We start from the raw sequence: 25,052 nt of genomic DNA, 5'->3' as shown, positions 1-25,052 counted from the left end.
GCCTGGATTAATTTCTGGCTCCAGGTTCCCCAGAATTGCGAGGTGCGCACAGCTGGAAGGACCCATGCCCGGTTTTATAGTTGCGAAACTCAAGACTCAGACAAGTGAAACGACTTTTGCTTCATGACAGCTGGAACTAGAACCCAGGTCCTTGGACTCCCTTCAAGGATTAAACCTCACTAATTTTTGTATACAGATGGTCACTGTGTGCTGAGAAGCTGAGTTGGCGAGATAAGGGTGGTTCAGATTTTTTGGTGGATTCTCCTACTGTTATTTTTCCAGGCCTTTCATTCATTCACTAATTTATATTTTCAGTTATTTACCTCTTCAGATGCGTTCCCCTTTGATAATTTGGTATGAGCCATGGACCCATCTCCCTAGAAAAAGGCGCACATTCCCTCATGCCCACAACTTCAGAGGATTCGTGCACCTTCTGTAGTCCCCTTTGGATTATGTGCCCATGGCTAAGAATCCGTGACCTAGAGGGATGAGAGAAACTGGCAGTGGGAAAAGGAGGGAGCAGGTCTTAGGCTGTACATACCTGGAGTCCATTAGATGGAGCCAGTACCTTTTTTTTTTTTCCTTGAGATGGAGTATCGCTCTGTCGCCGAGGCTGGAGTGCAGTAGTGCTCATTGCAACCTCCGCCTCCCGGTTCAAGCAGTTCCTGCCTCAGCCTCCCGAGTAGCTGGGATTGCAGGTGCCCACCACCATGCCCAGCTAATTTTTGTATTTTTAGTAGAGACAGGGTTTTGCTGTGTTGGCCAGGCTGCTGTGGAACTTCTGACCTTGTGATCCGCCTGCCTCGGCCTCCCAAAATGCTAGGATTACAGGTTTGAGCCACCACACCTGGCCTTGACCACAGTTTTTCAAGGCATGAACATAAGCAACCGTGGCGAGGAAAGAGGTTCTGGTGAGACTCAGCATAATAGTAATTTTGGTAATACTAAGTAGAAGTATTTTAATTCAAAACTGGTTCCCATTGTGAACCAAACTTGAAGATCAGTATCTAGCTCTTTTCTCCAAAGTTAACAAAGTGCAGAAGGGAATGAGCACACCCTCACCACCGGGAAAAAAAAAAAAAACACTTGGAATATAAAATTTAACAGCAAGAAAAGAAGGAGATTAGCGAGGAAGATAGTTGGAAGCTGAAACAGGGTTTAAGAGTTACCCTTGGGCACGGGGTTAAAATTGGCTTGACTGATGGGCTGTGAGATCTGTGAGGAGGTTTGAAGTAGTAGTATTTAACTACATGTAGTTTGGAGATGATCAGGTGATTGTAAACCTCTTAATCCTTTGATTTATTTTTAAGTGCTTGAGAGGAGAGTTGAGAAGGGAGCAGTGTTCAATGATAACTGTACAGTTAACTGACTACAGTTAACTGACTTGGGTATCAGAGGGAAGGGAAATACTGTCATTCTACAGCAACAGGTTCTTTCAGAATATTTAAGAAACACTGTGTTAGATGGGCCGGGTGCAGTGGTTCACACCTGTAATCCCAGCACTTTGGGAGGCCGAGGCCGGTGGATCACCTGAGGTCAGGAGTTTGAGACCCACCTGGCTAACATGGTGAAACCCCATCTCTACTAAAAATACAAAAAATTAGCTGGGCTGGGTGGTGGGTACTCATAATCCCAGCTACTTGGAAGGCTGAGGCAGGAGAATCTCTTGAACCCAGGAGATGGAGGCTGCAGTGAGCCGAGATAGAAGAAAAAAAAAAAGAAAGAAAGAAACACTGTGTTACATGACCCATCTTCTTTTTTGACATTTAGTTCAGAATTTCATGTACCATTAAGGTCATTAAAGCTTTATCTTCAGTTCCCTTCTAGACTATGGCGACTTACCTGGAGTTCATCCAGCAGAATGAAGACCGAGATGGTGTGCGCTTTAGTTGGAACGTGTGGCCTTCCAGCCGGCTGGAGGCCACAAGAATGGTTGTACCCCTGGCTTGTCTCCTTACTCCTTTGAAAGAACGTCCAGACCTACCTCCTGTACAATATGAACCTGTGCTTTGCAGCAGGCCAACTTGTAAAGCTGTTCTCAACCCACTTTGGTATGGATTCTTTTGAAACTGGTAAAAGTGATACATACATGATAACTTTTATGTGATGCTCATAAAAGTCACTAAATTTGGGCAAGTCATCAAATTTGTGATGAGTACTAGATGGTTAGAGTCTTATGATTCTTATGGTGAGTAGTAGGTGGTGAATATTTGTAGAAATCTCCCTGACCTGGTAATTCCAGATAAAATTGGAATCTTAGAGGAATGAGATAGAGGGAGAGGATTTGTAATTCATTTTTTTTTTCTTTTTTTTTTGCTAATAATCAGTTTGCTTTTGACTTAACTATAGACTTCATTGATAACCTCTTAAAGTAATTTCCCAAAATAATTCAAAAGCTTTAGACTGTCTTCTCATGCTTCCCTTATACATTGATGCTATATGGCAGGGAGACATAGTAGGCAGAAGAAATTTTAACTCTTAACAGTTGGTTAAGTGTAATCTTTTCTGTGTGCTTGAGGTAGTGACCTAAGATACTTCTTTTAAATGTGGACATTATTTTAAATAATTTTTAAACAGGTGGAGAATGTCATAAAATTTTTATATGAAGGAACATTTTTTTACTTCATCCCAACGTTGCTTTTATGTAATATGCTCATATATGAGTGCTGCTGCTCTCATTTTAAAATCATAGCCACTGGTTATTCATTTTCTAAATGTAGAAAGTGTGGGGAAAGTAACTGAAGCATTATCTTGAACCAATTTGAGGAAGTGAAATGTGCTTGCCCAACTTTTCTTTCCTTTTTTTTTTGAGATGGAGTCTCACTCTGTTGCTCAGGCTTGAGTGCAGTGGTGCAGTCTCAGCTCACTGCAACCTCTGCCTCCCGGGTTCAAGCGATTCTTGCCTCAGCCTCTTAAGTAGCTGGGATTATAGGCGCACACCACCACACCTGGCTGATTTTTGTATTTTTAGTAGAGACAGGATTTCACCATGTTGATCAGGCTGGTCTTGAACTACTGACCTTGTGATCTGCCTGCCTTGGCCTCCCAAGGTGCTGGAAATACAGACATGAGCCACCATGCCTGGCTCCAACTTTTCTTCAAGTGGGCTAAGTGAGGTTAAAATCTAGAAACATTTTTCTGTGTGTGAAACGTGCTTTTAGTGTTGGAATTTAGTAGTTTCACATAGCTGGACTATAAAGATGTTAGAAAAAAACCATGCAGAATGTGTTAAGATAAAAGGTAAAAGGGAAATAAAATAACCTATAATTTATATAAATTATGACATTTAAAAAATTAGGAAATTGGAAAAGAGAAAAATAGATAATTCTTCACTGTGGCTGTTTGATGAAAATTTTGGTGTACTTAGCCAGAATTCTAAAATTAACTGGGTGTGGTGGCAAACACCTGTAATCTCAGCTACTTTGGGAGGCTAAGGTAGGAAAATCACTTGAACCTGGGAGGCGGAGGTTGCAGTGAGCCTAGATTGCGCCATTGCACTTCAGCCTGGGTGACAAGAGTGAACAGTGAACGTTGTGCATACTCGTACTTATGCACACACATAGAAACACTTACTTGTGTGGTATACTGAACTTGAAATTTATAAATAAATGCTTTCTACCTTAACAGTAAAAGTGATACCTACTTATAATATTTATCTTTCTCACAGTCAGGTTGATTATCGAGCAAAACTTTGGGCCTGTAATTTCTGTTTTCAAAGAAATCAGGTATGTGAGTTATTTTTTAAAATATGTTATGTTTTAGTTGTAGTATGAAAAAAGTGAGGTTGAATTTGTGTTTACATTGGCAGTCAGCAGTTTCTGAACTCAGGGTGACAACTTTTGTTAAGCGTGATATTGAATTTGAACATTTGTGGCTTATTGTGTTGAATGGTTTTCTTCTTTGAGCCCTTGTAATTTGCTTGGGGGTTGGGGGTGTGCATTGAATTCCTTTTCTTACACATTTTCTGCAGGCAGTGAATCTGTTGCCCTAAGAAAGCACCTGTTGTTCATATTTCTTTTGACTTCAGTATATTCTAATTGGATCGCGTATATTTCTGAATTTTCGTTTTCTGATCTTTCTAACTTTTAGGATCCAAGTATCAGTGTTGAGCTTGTTTTGATTTAAAAATTTAAAAACTACCAAACTAGAAAGAGCTCACAAATCACAAGAGAGACTTCTGTATGAAAGTAACCATGCTTGACTAAGAGCAGTGGCTCACGCCTGTAATCCCAGCACTTTGGGAGACTGAGGCCAGTGGATCACATGATCCACAGGAGTGGATCCACAGGAGTTCAATACCAGCCTGGTCAACATGGTGAAACCCCGTCTCAACTAAAAATTTTTTTGTAACAAAATTAGCTGGGTATGGTGGCAGGCGTCACCTACTGCAGGAGGCTGAGGTAGGAAAATTGCTTGAATCCCAGAGGTGGAGGTTGCAGTGAGCCGAGATCACACCATTGCACTCCAGCCTGGGCGATGAGCAAAACTCTGTTTCAAAAAAAAAAAAGTAACTGTGCCTGTATTGAAAATGTTCTAAAACTGGATTGTGATGATTGTTGCACAATGTACATTAACTAAAAATCATTGACGTGTGCACTTAAAATGAGTGAATTTTATGTTATGTAAACTAGACCTCAATAAAGTTGTTAGAAAAAAGTTAATTGTGTCCAGCATAGTGTATCTTGTTCTAACAGATCTTAAGCTCTTCACATGCCTTTGTTTATACATTTGATCATAATTAAAATTACTCTGATTCTCAGATACAGCACATAAGTCTAGTGATGAAGAGAACAGTGTATAATTGATGACTGACTATAGGTTCAGAAAGTATAAGCAGATGTCATTCAAAATGTATCTCCATGAGAGATTCAGAAGTATATGCAAATCTTAAAAGCATTTCTACTCCCTATTACATTCGGGATTAATGTCTCTGTTTAATATAACTTATTGTAAAAATTCTAAGGCAGGGTAGCATTGTGGCTAAAGAGCCAGGCTGGAGTACAGTGGCGCAATCATGGCTCATTGCAGCCTTAGCCTCCTGGGCTGAAATGATCCTCTCACCTCAGCTTTTGAGTAGCTGGGACTACAGATGTGAGCCACCACCCCCAACTAATTTTTTTACTTCTTGTGGAGAGACTGGGTCTCATAGTGTTGCCCAAGCTGGTTTTGAGCTCCTGGGCTCAAGTGATCCTCTCATATCAGCATCATTATCATTTTTATATGTGGGAAATAAAAAGTGTAATGTAGATGTGCCAGCTCTAATAGAACTGTTTCCTTCTTTTCAGTTTCCTCCAGCTTATGGAGGAATATCTGAGGTGAACCAGCCTGCTGAATTGATGCCCCAATTTTCTACAATTGAGTACATGATACAGGTAATTTCTTTATTGTACATTTAATGAGCAATATTACATACTTGAGTTTCTCTTGAAATCTTTTGTCTTCCATGTCTCTTACCTGGGTAGGGGACTTAAAGCTGTGAGGGCAGCACAATCCTAACTGTTAGGTTTGTTGTGTGTGTATCTGCTGGCATTGTTTTCAAGTCTTGATATTACAGAAAAAAAGGTAGAACTGATAAAATTCCAAACCTGTCCTCTGTAGCCTTCTCAATCTTAGTAGATGGTACTCCATCATCTAGTATTTTAGCTTCAAAACCTTAGACTCATCCTTGACTTATCTCTTTCCCATTCTATATCGAATCCACTGGAAACCAGAATCCATCCACTTTCCTCTCTCTGCTACTAACTGCCCTGGGCCAGCCGCTGCTTCTTTCTTGAATCTCCTAGTTGTTCTCCCTGATGTTACCGTGGCCTATTTATATATTATTCTTCACCCAGCAGCCAGAGTAACTCTTTAAAAACACAAATCATGTACTTCTTTGTGAAGAAAACCTCAGTGGTGAAAATGGCTTTCCTTTACCTGGATAAAAGACAGTTTTCAAAGCCTTACGTGTTACCACTCCATCCTCAGTGTCTGCTAGTGTCCTTGATCAGCCCAGTGGGCCTCCTTGACTCTCCTCAAATATGTGAACACTCCTGCCTGAGGACCTCTGCTGTAGCTTTTCGCTGAGGCTGGAGCTCTCCCCTGTATCTGTAATGTTCCTTCCCTCTCCTCCCTCAGGCTTTGCTCAGCATTGCTTTCTTTTTCTTTCTTTTTTTGAGACAGTCTCGCTCTGTCACTCAGGCTGGAGGACAGTGGCGCGATCTCAGCTTACTGAAACCTCTGCTTCCTATGGTCAAGCAATTCTCTTGCCTCAGCCTCCCGAGTAGCTGGGATTACAGGTGCACCCCAACATGCCTGGCTCTAATTTCTGTATTTTTAGTAGAAACCGGGTTTCATCATGTTGGCCAGGCTGGCGTTGAACTCCTGACTTGGTGATCTGCCCACCTCGGCCTCCCAAAGTACAGGGATTATAGGCGTGAGCCACCACACCCAGCCCTCTTTTCCTTTTTTTTTTTAAAGATGGGGCCTTACTCTGTCGTCCAGGCTGGTATGCAGTGGCACAACTATGGCTTACTGCAGCCTCAAATTCCTGAGCTCAAGAGGTCTTCCTGCCTCTTCCTCCTGAGAGCTGGGAACACAGCCATGTGCCATCATGCCCAACTAATTTTTAACTTATTTTATTTTATTTTTTTTGTTAGAGATGGGGTCTCGCCATGTTGCCAGGCTGGTCTTGAACTCCTGGGCTTAAGCAGTCCTCCCACCTTTGCCTCCCAAAGTGCTGGGATTATAGGCATGAGTCCCACTCATGTGCTGCTTTCTAAATGAGGCTGCCTGACCTCTCTGTTTAACAGTTGACTCTGCCCTCTGCCTCTCCTCCTGGCCATTTGCATTCCCCCTTAACCTCTCCATTACAGAAAGTTTATAAAGACTTAGGATTTTCATACCTAATTTGTTTTAAAAAGTGCTCGTTAAGTCTATTTGTATATTGATCATTATGCTATTTTTCTCTGCCCAAAGCGAGGTGCTCAGTCCCCTCTGATATTTCTCTATGTGGTTGACACATGCCTGGAAGAAGATGACCTTCAAGCACTCAAAGAGTCCCTGCAGATGTCACTGAGTCTTCTTCCTCCAGATGCTCTGGTGGGTCTGATCACATTTGGAAGGATGGTGCAGGTTCATGAACTAAGCTGTGAAGGAATCTCCAAAAGTTATGTCTTCCGAGGGACCAAGGATTTAACTGCAAAGCAAATACAGGTTTGTACCGTACTTGTACAGGAGCAGGAACAAGGACTTTCTTCTTTCCTCTCTTTTTTTTTTTTTAAAGAGACTGGGGTCTCACTTTGTAGCCCAAGCTGGGGTTCAGTGGTGCGATTGTGGCTCACTGTAGTCTTGAATTCCTAGGCTCAAGCCATTGGCCCACCTCAGCCTCCTGAGTAGGTGGGACTATAGGCACGTGCCACCACACCCAGCTGAGGACATTTCTTAAGAATTAGTAGTTCACTTTTAGCGTCATTGGCAATGAATGTTTTTGGCTTTTTTTAAAGGATATGTTGGGCCTGACCAAGCCAGCCGTGCCCATGCAGCAAGCACGACCCGCGCAACCACAGGAGCACCCTTTTGTTTCAAGCAGGTGAGATCCCAACATGGAGTATTCCACATACTGTGGTGGACGTGCAGATGATCCATGGGAGTAAGGGAAGAAAAATATTAGAACTTTTATTTTCTTCTTCTTAGGAAAAAAGATAAATGATGAAGCCTAATCAATAGTCAGAGTTTTATCAAAAAGGTGTTGAGGCCACTGTGCTCAGTTGCTGTGCTTAGACATTCCACATCTGATGTCCTTTTTGATGCTTAAGTAAAACTGGAAAACCTGAGAAGAATTCTTTCACGTGTCCTCAAACATGCTTATGATCACGTATTCACTTTATTTAGCCCGTTGAGTGCCTGGGGCTGCCCTAGACTGGGCTAAAAGCTTGATAAAATGCATTGCCTGATGTGCTGAAGACAACCTCTTAACTCTCAAGGCTCAAGAGAAGCACAGATTAGAATGATGAGGAAAGATGAAGATTGTCTATGTAAATGGACCTCACGTAGACTGAGCTTGTGTTAGGCACATTCTTAGGATTTCTTTGCTACCTAAAATTTAATTAAACTGAATTGCTTTTTTTCAAGACAATTTTTCTTTATGTAACATATATAAATTTCTAAGTATTGGGCTTTATATTCCTCAATAAAACTGCTGTAAATTGTTTTGTGTTAGTAGAAAGATAGCTTTGAAGAAAAAAATTACGAGTCATTTTCTACTATGAGTAATTACCTTGAAGAGCAGTAACTGTGTGGCACCTAGTGTTGAGAACCAGATTACTTTATTCAACATGGATTGATGTGTCTCTTCAAAATCGTGCAGGTTTCTGCAGCCCCTTCACAAGATTGATATGAACCTCACTGATCTTCTTGGGGAGCTACAGAGGGACCCATGGCCAGTAACTCAGGGGAAGAGACCTTTGCGATCCACTGGTGTTGCTTTGTCCATTGCTGTTGGCTTGCTGGAGGTAATTTGTAATTTACCAGGACCTCTCAAATCATACAGACTTGCTCTCAGAAAATATATTTGTTGGCGGCTTTGTTTGAAAATCACTTGTGATCTAAGTCAACTGTCTATGTTAACCTATCAGAAAGCATTTCTGGCATCATTGTTATTCACTTTGAGGGAGCCCGTCAAAATTTTGAAAATGCTAAAAGTTTTCATGAAAACCTGAGACAGGGCCGGGCGCGGTGGCTCAAGCCTGTAATTCCAGCACTATGGGAGACCGAGGCGGGTGGATCACGAGGTCAAGAGATCGAGACTATCCTGGTCAACATGGTGAAACCCCGTCTCTACTAAAAATACAAAAAATTAGCCGGGCATGGTGGCGCGTGCCTGTAATCCCAGCTACTCAGGAGGCTGAGGCAGGAGAATTGCTTGAACCCAGGAGGTGGAGGTTGCAGTGAGCCGAGATCGAGCCATTGCACTCCAGCCTGGGTAACAAGAGTGAAACTCTGTCTCAAAAAAAAAAAAAAAGAAAAGAAAAGAAAACCTGAGACAACTAGAGTAATGGGGAGTACTCAGAGTGAATTAATAAAAGCATGCAAAACCATCAGGCTGTAAGAATATAAGTGCTGCTTTTCTGCATTATCATCTGTATTATTCTTGCAGTATCACCACTTTTCAGAACAGCTGGAGAGAATGCATCTTTGGAGTATTTCTGTTGGAAATTGAACTATACTTGGAGGTGGGGCTGTATACTTCTAAACTGCTACCATTTGCTGTTTAGGGCACTTTTCCAAACACAGGAGCCAGGATCATGCTGTTTACTGGAGGTCCCCCTACCCAAGGGCCTGGCATGGTGGTTGGAGATGAATTAAAGATTCCTATTCGTTCTTGGCATGATATCGAGAAAGATAATGCACGTTTCATGAAAAAGGCAACCAAGGTAGGTACTCTGGGTATGGGCTGGAATTCTGAAAGCCCATTGCCAGGGCTGCTCTGGAGTGACAGCTACTTTGCCAAGGTCATGTGTCACGATCAGCAAGATACTCTTTCAGAGACAATTTTTCTGATCTTAGCTGCTGTTAAATTATTGCTCCTATTTTCAGATCTTAATTAGACTGGGTCGCCTTAAAACTACTCAAAGCATTTTGAGATTGAAAACTAGGCCCAGTGGCTCATACCTCTAATCCCAGCACTTTGGGAGGCTAAGGCGGTTGGATCACTTGAGGTCAGGAGTTCAAGACCAGCCTAGCCAACATGGGGAAACCCCATCTCTACTAAAAACACAAAAATTAGACCAGGCATGATGGCTCATGCCTGTAATGCCAGCACTTTGGGAGGCTAAAGTGGGTGGATCACTTGAATTCAGGAGTTCAAGACCAGTATTGCCAGCATGGCAAAACCCCTGTCTGCGCTAAAAATACAAAAGTTAGCTGGGCGTGGTGGCATGTGCCTGTAATTTCAGTGACTCAGGACGCTGAAGCACAAGTATCCCTTGAACCTGGGAGGCAGAGGTTGCAGTAAGCTGAGATTGTGCCACTGCACTCTAGCCTGGGTGATGGAGTGAGTCTCTATCTCAAAAAATAAATTAAAAAAAAATACAGGGGGGTGGGGAGGTGGGAAGAGATAGCATGGGGAGAAATGACAGATATAGGTGAGGGGACGGAAGGCAGCAAACCACACTGCTATGTGTGTACCTATGCAACAATCTTGCATGTTCATCACATGTACCCCAAAACCTAAAATGCAATTAAAAAAAAAAAAAAAGAAAAAGAAAGATACAAAGGGGAAAAAAAAAATAAAAAAAAATACAAAAATTAGCTGGGCATAGTGATGCACACTTATAATCCCATTTACTTTGGAGGCTGAGGCAGGAGGATCACTTGAACCTGAGAGGCAGAGATGGCGCCATTGCACTCTAGCCTGGGCAACAGAGAGAGACTCTGTCTCTAAAAGAAAAGGAAATGATTTACCTATTTTTGTATTTGATTACCTCATTTGATATATTCAGGCATACCTTGAGAATAATGTCACTGTTTCCTAAAGATAACTTTCCTCTCTTCACAGCACTATGAGATGCTTGCTAATCGAACAGCTGCAAATGGTCACTGCATTGATATTTATGCTTGTGCCCTTGATCAAACTGGACTTTTGGAGATGAAGTGTTGTGCAAATCTTACTGGGTATGTTGACAGCGAAAACCTGGGCAGAGTGAGAGTGTTATTTTAAGGAAAGAAAAATGAGTGATGGAGCCATAGGAATGGACAAGGCCAACTTAGAAAAGCTTTCAGGTAGCTCTGGGCTGTGGTTTCAGTGACTGGGAAAGGCCTGTGGGTTCCTTGGAGAAGCAAGCCATGATTCGTAAGAGGGCTGAAGAGTTCACTACAAACAAGTCGTTTCAGAGTAACTTCGTTTCTTTCTTAGAGTTGTTACACTTTTACAGAGACCAGACCAGAAAAGCAAGCAAGTATGGACTATTTGGCCTTCATCAGGGCACTTCCTTTTTAGAAGTGGGGAAAACGGGTCTGAATGCTGAAGCAACTAGGAGAAACTTGACCTGGCTAAGTGGCCATACTTTGTGGCTAACTCCAAGTGTACTCAGGCTAGAGGTTGTCCTGCCTTATATCCTAAGTCAGTATTGTATTCACAGGCCAGAGTGTGGAGCAGTGGTTTTCAACGTGTGGTGGTGTCCAGACCAGCAGCCTTAGGGGCTCCTGGGAACTGTATATTCCTAGGCCTTACCCAGACCTCCTGAACTGGAAACCCCGGGAATACAGCTCTCTAGGAGCTTCTGGGGCACATGAAAATGTAGAAACCACTGATAAGCACTGGTCTGAAGCTGGCTACATGTCGGAATCACCAGGGGAACTTTAAAAACTGTACTTTCTTTGGGTCTTGTCCTGAGAGATTCAGATTCTGATCTAATTATAATTAGCATGAGGTATAGCCTAGGCATCAGCATGTTTCTCCCATGATTCTAACATAGAGCTAAGTTTGAAAACCATGGGCCACCTTGAGGTTCACTCGAGACCTGAATCAGAACCTGCATTTGAATAATATCCCAGGTGATTTGCATGTACAGAAGTGTGAGAAGCATCATGGAGCTGTGGAATGGGCCTGAGATTCTGCATTTCTAACAAGCTCCCAGGTGATGCTGCTGGTCCCCAATGAGTAAAGGGAATAGAAGGTGGAACCAGAATCACTTGGAGCTGTCCTAAAGAGCAACAGATTAGTTAGGTGATAGAATTTGGGGTCCTAAATGATACTGATAGAACTATCTCAGTAATCCACATTTAATAATATGGACTCCTACCAGGGCCTTCCAGGAGTTCTGACTCAGGGTGTCCATAGAAAAGCTTTAGCATATTTGTGAACATCCCTTAGATTGTATGCTAGAGTTCGTGTGACTTTTTTCTGTGAAGAGTTACCATCTGTTGCACACGTGTGTTAGTATAGCTCAAGGTGAGCCAATAATGTGAGATGACTTCTAGCAGAAGCAAGGTGATCCTAGGCTGCACTATAGGAGAAGATTATCTTCAGAAAAGACCATATTCTTGGTTTCCTTGGTGCTAGTCACACCTTATCCAAATTACGTTCTTTTCTGTTCTGAGCATTGCAATTTCAAGGGGCAATAGGAGATAAACTGGAGAAGTTCAAAGAAGAGCAGTTGTGGAGAATCCTGGAAACTACTCATGTGGGAATGATTGAAGGAGCTGGAAAAGATTAATCTGAAGACACATGGGGATGTGATAACTCGATTCAACAGTTGAGGGACTTTCCTGTGAAGGAATCTGATTTGTTCTGTGTGTGACCAAAGAGTGGAACTAGAACCAAGGCTGGGCGTAGTGGCTCATGCCTATAATCCAAGCACTTTGGAGGCCAAGGCGGGTGGATCACCTGAGGTCAGGAGTTCAAGACCAGCCTGACCAACATGGTGAAACTCCGTCTTTTAAAAAAAAAAAAAAGAAAAAAGAAAGTAATAAAGGGTGGAACTAGAACCAAACCAGTTGGTGGAAGCTGCTGGCAAATGAAATTTCACCCAATGTAGAGAAGGGCCTCTATTAACAGAGCTGTTCAAACACAGAGTGGACAGCTTCTCAGGAAGGAAACTCCCAATGCTGGAGGGCTTCAAGCATAGTCTGGATGTAACTTGGCAGATATTTTATAGAGGGGTGGTTGAGAGTTAGGATTAGATTTGTGTGAATGTCACAGAAAACCCAAAATAAGTTTATTTCTCTGGAGGTAGGCGGCCTGGGGCTAGTATGTTGATTTCATGGTCATTAGGGGCTGAGGCTCCTACTGAGCTGCTGTACTACCATTCATATGCCATCTGTGGCTCAAGATAGTTGCTGGAGCTCTAATCATTTGTAGCAGCAGGAAGGAGGAAAGGTCAGAGAAGGATTGCTCTTCCTGGAGGAAAACAGTCGACATATAAGGGACAGAGCAACAGGCAGAATGCACATGTCGACAGAGGCACATGGCCACAGGCAAGGCAGGCTGGGAAATGTCATCTTTGTTCCAAGAAACAAAGGAAGGGGTAGATATTTGGTGCCAAATAGCTGACTCCTCACTGGATAGCTCAGACACTCTGAGATGGCTGGACCAGGTGATCTTTCTTGTGTTCTTCCAAATTCTGAGGTCTTGTTTTATGAATGACGGTTGGATGCGTAACTTGCATCAAGCTGTGCTTCTCTGTCCTAATACATGAAATGATGACCTTTAACTTCAATAAGGAATTAATATTAATACTCATGAGTTGGAAAAAGAATGCTTGAAAAGTTGAGAATTCAGTGTTTTGAGGCAGTAAATTAACCTGAAAAGGATTTCCCACAGGCCTGGGTATTTTCCCATACCAAAGAAATGTGAGAGGAATTAGGGTTGTTCTTATGGCTTCTGTTTAATGCTTTAGACATAGTTTCTTTCCTAAGTACAAATTGAACTTGCTGTTTTTCATTTTCTAAATTTATTTTATTTTATTATATTTTTATTTTTGAGAAGCAGTCTTGCTCTGTCATCCAGGATAGAGTGCAGTGGTGCCATCTCGGCTCACTGCTACCTCTGCCTCCTGGGTTCAAGTGATTTTCCTGCCTCAACCTCCTCAGTAGCTGGGATTACAGCTACTAATTTGTGTATTTTTAGTAGAGAAGGGGTTTCATGATGTTGGGTAGGCTGGTCTTGAATGCTTGACCTCAAGTGATCTACCTGCCTCAGCCTCCCTAAGTGCTGGGATTACAGGTGTGAGCCACTGTGCCCAGCCTGTTTTTTATATTTAAATTAATCAGTAGCACCTTTGGGGACCTGGTTTCTTTTTTCTTTAAATTATTTTTGTAGATACTGAGGGAGCATCTGAATGGGTTTCAGTCTTCCTAATATTCACTAGATTTTTTTTCTTTTTTCTTACCTAGAGGCTACATGGTAATGGGAGATTCTTTCAACACTTCTCTCTTCAAGCAGACATTCCAAAGAATCTTTACTAAAGATTTTAATGGAGATTTCCGAATGGCATTTGGTGCTACTTTGGATGTAAAGGTACAGTAGACATTTTTTATTTTTTATATTTATGTAGACTCACCGTATTGCCCAGGCTGGTCTAGAACTCCTAGCCTCTAGCAGTTTTCCAGCCTTATCGTCTCGAAGTGCTGGGATTACAGGCATGAGCCACTATGCCTGGCCATACTGTTAAAACTTTAATGGAATTATAGTGTTCTTAGTTTTTTAATCAATATCCAGACTTGTGGCAACCTCCAATTGCTGTACATGGGGATATAAAAGACAATTAAAAAGATCCCAACCAAATGACTATTACAAAGCATGTTATTCACTTTATCCCTTTGCTTCCTGAGGATGACCTATGTATTTATTTATGTTCTAAATAAAGAGTTGCCTGGTTCCCCTGCAGGCTCTGTGCAACCCTGCTTCAGGGCAGTAGAAGGTAGAGGAGGAAGTAAGGTAGGTGTTGCGAGCAGCACCGTGGCCTGAGGACAGGGGCAGCCACACAGTGGTCAGTGCCCACCCCGCCATTAGCATGGCTCACCGCCTTGCACAGAGCCATGGTTATGTTTAATGCCTTCCTGAAGAATAGCCAGAGTGATCTAAAATAGCATTGTGAGGTAGTTTTGTTTGTTTGTTTGTTTTTTTGTCCATGTAGGGACTCATGGCCCCGATATAGCTGATTTGCTGATTTTAAGTCATTGAGAAAACATTAAAAGAGGGTGTTAGGCTAGGCATGGTGGTGCCCAGCTATAATCCCAGCACTTTGGGAGGCCAAGGTGGGGTAATTGTATGAGCTCTGGAATTACAGACTAGCCTGGGCAACATAGCAAGACCCTGTCTCTATGAATGATTAAAAAAAAAAATTAACCACCTGTGGTGGTACACACCTGTGGTTCCAGCTACTCAGGAGACTGAGATGGGAAAATCACATGTGCCCAGGAGTTTGAGGCTTCAGTGAGCTATGATTCTGCCACTGCACTCAGCCTGGGCAACAGAGAGAGACCCTGGTTGGCAGGGGCAGTACTGTGTGTGTGTGGGGGGTGTCATTAGAAGATATAATAGGAATTATTACTTGGAGAATTGAAGATAATTTTTTTTTTTTGAGACGGAGTTTCCCTCTTGTTACCCAGGCTGGAGTGCAATGGCACGATCTCTGCTCACCGCAACCTCCACCTGCTGGGTTCAAGCAATTCTCCTGCCTTAGCCTCCTGAGTAGCTGGGATTACAGGCACGTGCCACCATGCCCAGCTAATTTTTTGTATTTTTAGTAGAGACGGGGTTTCACCATGTTGACCAGGATGATCTCAATCTCTTGACCTCGTGATCCACCCGCCTCGGCCTCCCAAAGTGCTGGGATTACAGGCTTGAGCCCCTGCGCCGGGCCCAGTGGAGATAATTATTAAATCATCTAGGTTAAACTTGAAACCATAATCTGAAATGTTTGAAGTTTCTTTTAAAAGATGAAGAATGGACTTCTGAAATGAATTCACATTTTAAAAATCTAAGTATGTTGGCCTTGTCATTATATTGGAGTTCATGAGTTAATTATTTTTAAAGCAACATAAAGCAGTATGTTCTCTGATTAGGAATATGCAAATAATTATGAATATATGTGAATGTGAATATATTCATACATGGGATTGGAAAAGAATTGTAGTATTGTTAGAATTGTTATCTACATGTACAGTTATTTCACGGTTTAAAAAGTGTGTTGTGAGCATTGAAAATGCTCATATTCCACATGTTTCTAAGGGCAGATTTTATTAAAGTTCTAATCACAGTGGCTGTGGAAAAGTTTGTAGGAGAGCAGTTGTGATCCATGTGGGGTTTTCTCTTGGCAGAATAGTAGTGTTATATTTTTCCTCTAAGCTTTCATTGTGGCCATGATGAGAGCAGAGTGGATTGAAGTGATTTTTAACTTTACACTGTCACATATTTGTTTTAGACCTCTCGGGAACTGAAGATTGCAGGAGCCATTGGCCCATGTGTATCTCTGAATGTGAAGGGACCGTGTGTGTCAGAAAACGTAAGGAAAACAACTCCATCACCCTCACCTCCTGACCTGGATTTAACCTATCAGAAGTGTCAGAGAGTGATGATCTCACATATGTCACATGTCAGATGTGTCTGCGGTGACAGGAGAAGGGATAATCCTCATTGCTGGCTATACTCGGAGAGGTGATGTTACTCCATCTGTTTGCCTCAAGGGTTAGAGAGAAGGAAACCGAGGCTCAGAAAGGTTAAGTATCTTGCTCAGGGTCAGAACCGACATAAAAGAGCTAGAGTCCAAGTGCCCCTGACTGCAAGGCCCATGGTCACTGTGCCAAAGTCACGGCATGCTGTTCAGCACAAGGCAAACATTCAGCACAGTCCTTCTGGAGTAAGCCTATTGCTCATTGCCGTTAGAGGTGATACCTTTGTCTAGTCGGTTAATAACAAGCCTTTTACAACAGAGACAACGTGAGTTGGTGTGGAAGTGGGTGACACTGCAGTGTGTGCAAACAAATGTTTTCTCTAGTAATAAATTTTGAGTGTACATAAACAGTTTAGTTATCGTTTGGGACGAGCGGCTTTGCTTATTGTCCATTTCCTCTGATTACACTTCACTTGTTAGGAGGCAAACCATTTGGGTTGGCAAGGCCTCTCTAGGGTGGTCCTGGGCTGGGGATACACAGTCGTGTCCTTCCCTCATTGTCGTCATCAGTGGGAGGGTAGACCCTAGAGCCAAAAGTGGATCCAAGGTGCAGGTTTACACCCCACAGCTAGCCTGAGCAAAGGACTTACCTGCTCTGTGCTTTACTATCTTTATCTGGCAAATAGGGATAGTAACAGTGCCTACTCTACGGCATTGTTAAGAGGTTGAAATGAGTTGGTTCAGGTGAAGCAGTTAGTGCCTGACACACTGGAAGTGTGGGTCATCCTTCATGTTGACAGCAGCAAATGTTCCTGAGTAACCACAGAGATTAAACTTTCATTGAGCTTGGCAGAGGCAAGGCGATTTGAGAGCATATTCCTTCTGAGGGAGGCAGATTGCTACTCTAAAGCCCATCTAATGAATCATTCGTTCGTTACCCCCAGAGTACTAAGGAGCTTGTACTCCTGTTTCCTGGCAGGGCTGTGGAAGACCTCCTTGTTATAAAATATTTTCCATGGACTTAAAATCTGCCTACTGAAGGCTTCCTGAAGTAGTTTAAGAAGATATTTTTTTTTTTTTTTTTTTTGAGACGGAGTTTCGCTCTTGTTACCCAGGCTGGAGTGCAATGGCGCGATCTCGGCTCACCGCAACCTCCGCCTCCTGGGTTCAGGCAATTCTCCTGTCTCAGCCTCCTGAGTAGCTGGGATTACAGGCACGCGCCACCATGCCCAGCTAATTTTTTGTATTTTTAGTAGAGACGGGGTTTCACCTTGTTGACCAGGATGGTCTCGATCTCTCGACCTCGTGATCCACCCGCCTCGGCCTCCCAAAGTGCTGGGATTACAGGCTTGAGCCACCGCGCCCGGCCAAGAAGATATTTTTATGAATTAGTACAAACTAGTTTTTCCAGTAGAATTCAGCCATGAGTTTTGGTTGGGGAATGAGGGTGCAAAGAATAGGAACACACAATTTTTAGGCATACTGAGAGGTTTAAAGAGGAGTGTGATGAATTCCTGTATACCCACCATTTAGTCACTAATTGTTAACATTTCACCATGATTGTTCTTTTGTCTCGATTGCCACATTTACTTTATCTGATTATCATTTATTTGCCAGATTTGATTTTTTGCTGACCTTCGCAAATAATTTGTAGATATCATGGCAGTCCTTGAGTGCTTCAGTGTGCATCTTCTAAAAATAAGGATGCTCTCCTACCACAATGTCATTATCAAACTTAAGAAAATAATAATTTCCTAATATCTAGTTCATATTTTTTCCTTAATTTCCCCTCAAACGCCCTTTGTAGCTGTTTTTCCCCCAACCGGCATTGCATTTGATACAGCCTTTGTAAAGTGAGAGTTAGGGTTTAAAGGTGTGTTTAGATTCAGCCAAAGCGTTTTTGCCAAGCATTCTTCCTGGGCAATGTGTACTTCAAGCTGTGTCACATCCAGAGGCACTATGTCTGCTGTCCCATGTTAGACGTGCTGAGTTAGATCACGTGGTAATGGTGGTGACTGCCCCACTGCCTTTCTACTGTAAGGGAACACTTTCCCCCTTTGCCATTAGCAGGCAGTCTTTTGAATGAGATCATAGCACAATATGAATATCTTGTTTGCCAACAGCCTAGCGGTTTTTAACATACATTGATCTTCACTCAAATCAGTTTATTTCTTTGAGGATTATAAAATGGTTATTTCCTTTTCTTTTCTTTTTTTCTTTCTTTTTTTTTAAATTTCTTTTTTCTAATAAAGACGGGGTTTCACCATGTTGGTCAGGCTGGTCTTCAACTCCTGAACTCAGGTGATCCACTTGCCTTGGCCTCCAAAGTGCTTGGATTACAGGCGTGAGCCACCACGCCCGGCCTAAAATGGTCATTTTCTAATTGTCTTTATGGTTCCTCCAATAAAGGCATCTAAAGAGTAAATGTTTAGGTAAGGTATTTGTGTATCACTGAGAAAATGTTTTTTGGGAGCTCTGGAGCAACCGTCATGGGTTTGGTGCCTAGAATGGGGTTAGCAAGGCAAGAAGGGGAGGCATGAAAGCGCTTTTGACTTCTTTGCCTTTTTCCTGAGCATGGCCCTTCACCTTCCAGCAGATAATAAACACCTGCTTCCTTTAGAAAAGGCCACTACAAGGAAGGTGAACTCCTGTGAATCTATCTATGTCTTTATCTAGCTTAGGAAGTACTGACAGAACAGAGTGCACCCTCCCTGCTCTTCACCGTAGAGCTGCTGTGTGATTTCACTTCAAGAGTCTTTCTTTTTTTTTTTTTTTTTTGAGACAGAGTGTCACTCTGTTGTCTAGGCTGGAGTGCAGTGGCTTGATCTTGGCTCACCACAACCTTTGTCTCTCAAGTTCAAGCGATTCTCCTGCCTCAGGCTCCTCCTGAGTAGCTGGGATTACAGGTGCACATCACCAGGCTTGGCTAATGTTTGTGTTTTTAGTAGAGACGGGGTTTCATCATGTTGGTCAGGCTGGTCTCAAACTTTTGACCTCAGGTGATTCATCTGCCTTGGCCTCCCAAAGTGCTGGGATTACAGTCTGACTTGATTCTTTTCTGGTTTTGTTTTTTAAATTCCTCTTCCCACCCCTAGGAGCTTGGTGTTGGTGGCACGAGTCAGTGGAAACTCTGTGGCCTAGATCCTACATCTACACTTGGCATCTATTTTGAAGTTGTCAATCAGGTGAGTTGGATTTCATCATGTGTCTTCATGTGTTAGTGTCCTGTTTTCTGATTTATTTCAAACTAGTGGTCTCTGGTTACTTTCTCCACAAACTGATATTCCTTGGGTATGATATTAGGCCTGATGATAGTCTAGCATGACCTTTTCCTATTTATTCCTTCCAGGGTTGAGTCGGAGTCAGGCAGCAAATTGCTGTTACCCCTTTATTGTTGAATTGATAAGGTTGTTAGAAGGGTAATGGATTTTATCAGCCATCATAATACGGGTTAATTTTTGAGTGTATCAGTTCTTTTCCTAATATTTTATTATGAAAAATTCCAAACATACAGAAAATTGAAAGAATCGTACAGTGAACACAGACTAGGTGAACCCATCACCTTGATTCTGTAATTAACATTTTACCGTACAGGCCTGTGTTGGAAATATTGTTCAGATCCAGACTACCACAGTAAAGTGAATATTACAATAAAACAAGTCACATGAATATTTTGGTTTCCTATTGCATATAAAAGTTACGTTTAGACTATCATGTGTTAAGTGTTAAATAGCATTATGTCTTTGAAAACATTATACATTCTTTAATTAAAAAAATACTTTACAGTTGACCCTTGAGTAGTGTTAGGGTGCCAACACTGCACAGTTAAAACTCCACATGTAACTAACTTCCCCAAAACTTAACTACTAATAGCCCACTGTTGACTGGAAACCTGACCGATAACAAACAGTTGATTAACACATACTCTGTAAGTAATACATATTATATTCTATATTACAGTAAAGTAAGCTAGAGAAAAGAGAATGTTATTAAGAAAATCATAAGGAAGATAAAGTGTATTTACTATTTGTTAAGTGGAAATGGATATCACAAAGTCTTCATACTCTCATCTTAATGTTCAGTAGATTGAGGAGGAGGAGGAAGAGCAGGGCTTGGTCTTGCCATCTTGGGTAGCAAAGACAGAAGAAAATCCACGTATAAGTGGACCTTTACGGTTCAAACCTGTATTGCTCAAGGGTCAACTATACTGCTAAAAAATGTTAATGACATCTGATCCTTCAGTGAGTCATAATCTTTTGCTAGTGGAAGGTCTTTTTTTTTTTTTTTTTTTTTTGAGACAGAGTATCGCTCTTGTTACCCAGGCTGGAGTGCAATGGCACGATCTTGGCTCACTGCAACCTCTGCCTCCTGTATTCAAGCAATTCTCCTGCCTCAGCCTCCTGAGTAGCTGGGACTACAGGCACGCACCACCATGCCCAGCTAATTTTTTGTATTTTTAGTAGAGACGGGGTTTCACCATGTTGACCAGGATGGTCTCGATCTCTCGACCTCGTGATCCACCTGCCTCGGCCTCCCAAAGTGCTGGGATTACAGGCTTGAGCCACCGCGCCCGGCAGTGGAAGGTCTTAAACTGATGTTGTTGGCTGCTGACTGATCAGGCTGTTGGTTGCTGAAGGGTGAGTGGCTGTGGCAGTTTTTTTTCTTTTTCCCTTTTTAAAAATTAAGATGATGTCTCACTCTGTCACCCAGGCTGTGGCAGTGGCATGATCTTGGCCTACTGCAACCACCACCTGCCAGGTTCAAGCCATTCTCACACCTCAGCCTCCTGAGTAGCTAGGATTACAGGTGCCTGCCACCATGCCCAGCTAATTTTTGTGTTTTTAGTAGAGACAGGGTTTCGCCACATTGGCCAGAGTGTCTTGAACTCCTGACCTCATGTGATCCGCCTGCCTCAGCCTCCCAGAGTGCTGGGATTACAGCTGTGAGCCACTGCACCCAGCCTGGCAATTTCTTAAAATAAGGCAACAATGAAGTTTGCTGCAGCAGTTGACTCTTCCTTTCGGGAAAGATTTCTCTGTAGCATCCAGTGTTGTTTGATAGCTTTTTACCCACAGTAGAACTTCTTTCAATAATGGAATCAATTCTCTTAAACCTTGCTGCTGCTTTACTAGGTAAGTTTGTATAATACTGTAAATCTCATCTTGTCATTTCAACAATGTCACAGCATCTTCATGAGGAGTAGATTCCATCTCAACAAACCACTGTCTTTGGTTATCCATAAGAAGCAATTGCTAATCCATTAAAGTTTTATGAAATTGTAGCAGTTCAGGATTCACTTCCTTATCTCTTTAATAAAAAAAATAGGCAGACAGTATGGCTCACACCTGTAATCCCAGCACTTTGGAAAGCTGAGGCAGGCAGGTCACAAGGTCAGAAGGTCGAGACGAGCCTGATCAACTTGGTGAAACCTTGTCTCTACTAAAAATACAAAAAAATTAGCCAGGTGTCATGGCACATGCCTGTAATCTCAGCTGCTCAGGAGGCTGAGGGAGGAGAATTGCTTGAATCTGGGAGTTGGAGGTTGCAGTGAGCCAAGATTGCACCACCACTCCAGTCTCGGTGACGGAGTGAGGCTCCATAGAGATGGAGGTCTCTCATTGTTCCCCAGACTGGTCTTGAACTCCAGGGCTCAAGCAGTCCTCCCACCTTAGCCTTCCAAAGTGCTGGGATTACAAACCGGCCAGGATCCACTTTTTTTTTTTTTTGATATGGAGTCTCCCTTTGTTGCTAAGGCTGGAGTGCAGTGGCTCTATCTCGGCTCACTGCAACCTCTGCCTCCTGGAGTTAAGCAAGTCTTCTGCCTCAGCCTCCCATGTAGCTGGGATTAAGGCAACTGCTACCACGCCCAGCTAATTTTTGTATTTTTTGTAGGGACGGGCTTTCACTATGTTAGCCAGGCTGATTTCGAACTCCTGACAGGTGATCCACCCGGCTCAGCCTCCCAAAGTACTGGGATTACAGGCGTGAGCCACCATTCACAGCCGAGGATCCATTTCTAATTCTAGTTATCTTGCTGCTTCCAACATTTCTTCAGTGACTTCCTCCCCTGAAGTCTCAAATCCCTCAAAATTATCCATGAACATTGGAGTAAATTTTAAAACTCCTGTGAAGGTTAATACTTTGACATCTTCAGTGACATCTAGAATGGAGAATCCTTTTCAGATTTTTCATTTTCTTTGCCCAGATTCATCTCAGGAATCACTATGTATGGCAGCTATCATCTTATGAAATGTATTTCTTAAATAATAAGACTTGAAAGTCAAAATTCGTCCTTGAATGCAGAATGGATGTTGTGTTAGCAGGCATGAAAATAACATTTATCTCCTTTACATCTCCGTCAGAGCTCTTGAATGACAAATTGCATTGTCAGTGAGCAGTGATATTTTGAAAGGAGTCCTTTTTTTCCTGAGTAGCAGGTCTCAACAGTGGGCTTTAAATATTCAGTAAGCCATTCTGTAAATAGATGTGCTATCATCCAGGCTTTGTTGTTTCTTTTGTAGAGCACAGAAAGGGTAGATTGAATATAATTCTTAAGAGTCCTAGGATACTGCAAATGGTAAATGAGCATTGGCTTCAACTTAAAGTCACCAGCTGGCTGGGTGCAGTGGCTTACATCTGTAATCCCAGCCCTTTGGGAGGCCAAGGTGGGTGAGTTGCTTGAGCTCAGGGGTTCAAGACCAGCCTGGGCAATGTGGTGAGACCTCATCTCTACCAAAAATATAAAAATTAGCCAGATGTGGTGGTGTGCACCTGTAGTCCCAACTACTTGGGAGGCTGAGGTGGGAGAATCTCCTGAGCCTGGGAGATAGAGGTTGCAGCGAGCTGAGATCATGCCACTGTACTCCAGCCTGGGTGACAGAGCAAGATCCTATAAGTCACCAGTTGCATTTGCTCCTAACAAGAGAGTCAACCTGCCCTTTGAAACTTTAAAGCCAGGCATTGACTTCTCTCTAGCTATGAAAATTCTAGATGGCATCTTCTTCCAACAGAAGACTATTTCCTTTACATGGAAAATCCGTTGTTTAGTGTAGCTGCCTTCATCTATGATCTTAACTAATGTGAATAACCTGCAGGAGTTTCTATATCAGCACATCCTGCTTCATTTTGTGCTATTATGTTATGGAGATGGCTTCTTTCCCTAAACCTCAGGAACCAACCTCTGCCAGCTTCCAACTTTTCTTCTGCAGCTTCCTTACCCCTCTCCACCCTTTATATATTGAAGAGAGTTAGGACCTTGCTCTGGATTAGGCTCTGGCTCAAAGGAATGTTGTGGTAAAACGTTCTCCACATCAGCAGTAAGGCTGTTTCACTTTCTTATCATTCACATGTTCACTGGAGTCATTTTTAATTTCTTTCAAGAACTTTTCTTTGCATTCACAACTTGGCAGTTTTGGGGCAAGAGACCTAGCTTTCAGCTACCTTGGCTTTCAATGTGCCTTCTCTACTAAGATGAATGATTTTTAGCTTTTGATTTAAAGTGAGAGACTCTTCCTTTCACTTGAATACTTAGAGGCCATTGTAGGGTTATTAATTGGTCTCATTTTGATATTGTTGTATCTCAGGAAACAGGGGAGGCCTAAGGAGAGGGAGAGAGGTAAGGGAAAGGTCGGTCACTGGAGCAGTAAGAATATACATGACATTTATCAGTGTTTGCCATCTTATATGGGTGCAGTTTGTAGCACCCCAAAACAATTAAATGGTAATATCAAAGATCAGTGATCAGAGACCACCATAACAGATATATAATAATAATGAAAAAGTTTGAAATATTGTGAGAATTGCCAAACTGTGACACAGAGACATGAAGTGAGCACATGATGTTGGAAAACTGGTGACGATAGACTTGCTTGATGCACAATTGCCACAAATCTTCAACTTAAAAAAAAATTGCAAATAAATGAGGCATGCCTATGTCTTTTGTGTTCTGTATTTAGTTATTCATCAATTCATTTTAGTTTTGATGCATTTCAAAACAAGTTGCAGTCATCCATGTATTTCATGCCTAAACACTTCAGCAGATATATCATTAATTTAAGTTCAGTATTGAATGTAGTTCTTCGTCTTTTTTTGGAGATAAAGGTTATATGCAGTGAAATGTGCAGATCCTAAGTGTGCCCTTCAAAATATGTCAAGAACCTTCCTGTCATTGCTGTCAGTCATTTTAGAAGAGTACTTTGGACTCTGTGACTGTGTTTGAGTCGTCCGTATAACAGACAAGGTTATGGCCTCTCACCCTGCAGCACAACGCCCCGATCCCCCAGGGAGGCAGAGGAGCCATCCAGTTTGTCACACATTATCAGCACTCCAGCACCCAGAGACGCATCCGTGTGACCACCATTGCCCGAAAGTAAGCAGCCCCAGTTTCCTTTCTGTTGAGTAACTGACTGACATTTTTCCCTTGAAGAGATACTTTAACATTTATTAGTTTGTCTTTTTGATTCCATTGAATGGTTCTCACCACACCTCATTGGCTTATTTGATCAGAGAAGGAGGCATTTTTGGCTAACGCAGTTAGGCCTATGAACATTTGTCTACAGGAATCATCTTTCTGTAGGAAATATAGTTCATTAAAAATGATTTATTATTATCATTTGGAGACAGTTTCGCTCTAGCCCAAACTGGAGTACAGTGGCACAATCACAGCTCACTGTAGCCTCAACCTCGCATGCGCAAGTGATCGTCCCACTTCAGCCTCCCAAGTAGCTGGGACTACAGACACCTGCCACCAAAACTGGCTAATTTTTTTACTTTTTGTAGAGAGATGGGGATCTCACAGTGTTGCTCAGGCTGGTCTCAAACTTTTAGGCTCAAGCAATCCTCCCACCTTGGCCTCCCAAGATGTTGGGATTTCAGGAATGAGCCACTGCGCCCAGCCTGTGTTTCTTTATCTGAATGACATCTGGCTTTCTGATCTCTCCTAAACATAAGCCTGGC

The 25,052-nt window shown here is 42.4% G+C and overlaps 1 protein-coding gene across 2 annotated transcripts in view; it reads left to right on the top strand.

The window, feature by feature from the left end:
* The window catches only part of SEC23B (SEC23 homolog B, COPII coat complex component), a 47,229-nt gene that overhangs the window by 356 nt on the left and 21,821 nt on the right, over positions 1-25,052 (top strand). The window contains exons 2-14 of one of the 2 annotated variants that reach the window (XM_074406196.1): positions 25-147; positions 1,817-2,051; positions 3,668-3,725; positions 5,286-5,372; positions 6,958-7,194; positions 7,485-7,570; positions 8,348-8,492; positions 9,255-9,413; positions 10,538-10,653; positions 13,876-13,999; positions 15,909-15,989; positions 19,193-19,282; positions 24,359-24,465. In XM_074406196.1, the coding sequence (XP_074262297.1) occupies positions 1,831-2,051; positions 3,668-3,725; positions 5,286-5,372; positions 6,958-7,194; positions 7,485-7,570; positions 8,348-8,492; positions 9,255-9,413; positions 10,538-10,653; positions 13,876-13,999; positions 15,909-15,989; positions 19,193-19,282; positions 24,359-24,465 (1,511 nt within the window). In that variant the 5' untranslated portion in view covers positions 25-147; positions 1,817-1,830. The remainder of the gene's footprint in view (positions 1-24; positions 148-1,816; positions 2,052-3,667; positions 3,726-5,285; positions 5,373-6,957; positions 7,195-7,484; positions 7,571-8,347; positions 8,493-9,254; positions 9,414-10,537; positions 10,654-13,875; positions 14,000-15,908; positions 15,990-19,192; positions 19,283-24,358; positions 24,466-25,052) is intronic. The other variant, XM_003933163.4, reaches the window with a different exon arrangement.

Source organism: Saimiri boliviensis, chromosome 9 (genome assembly GCF_048565385.1).
Source record: "Saimiri boliviensis isolate mSaiBol1 chromosome 9, mSaiBol1.pri, whole genome shotgun sequence".
Lineage (NCBI taxonomy): Eukaryota > Metazoa > Chordata > Mammalia > Primates > Cebidae > Saimiri > Saimiri boliviensis.
The sequence above is the reverse complement of the archived record's forward strand: the minus strand, read 5'-3'. Positions and strand labels throughout refer to the sequence as shown.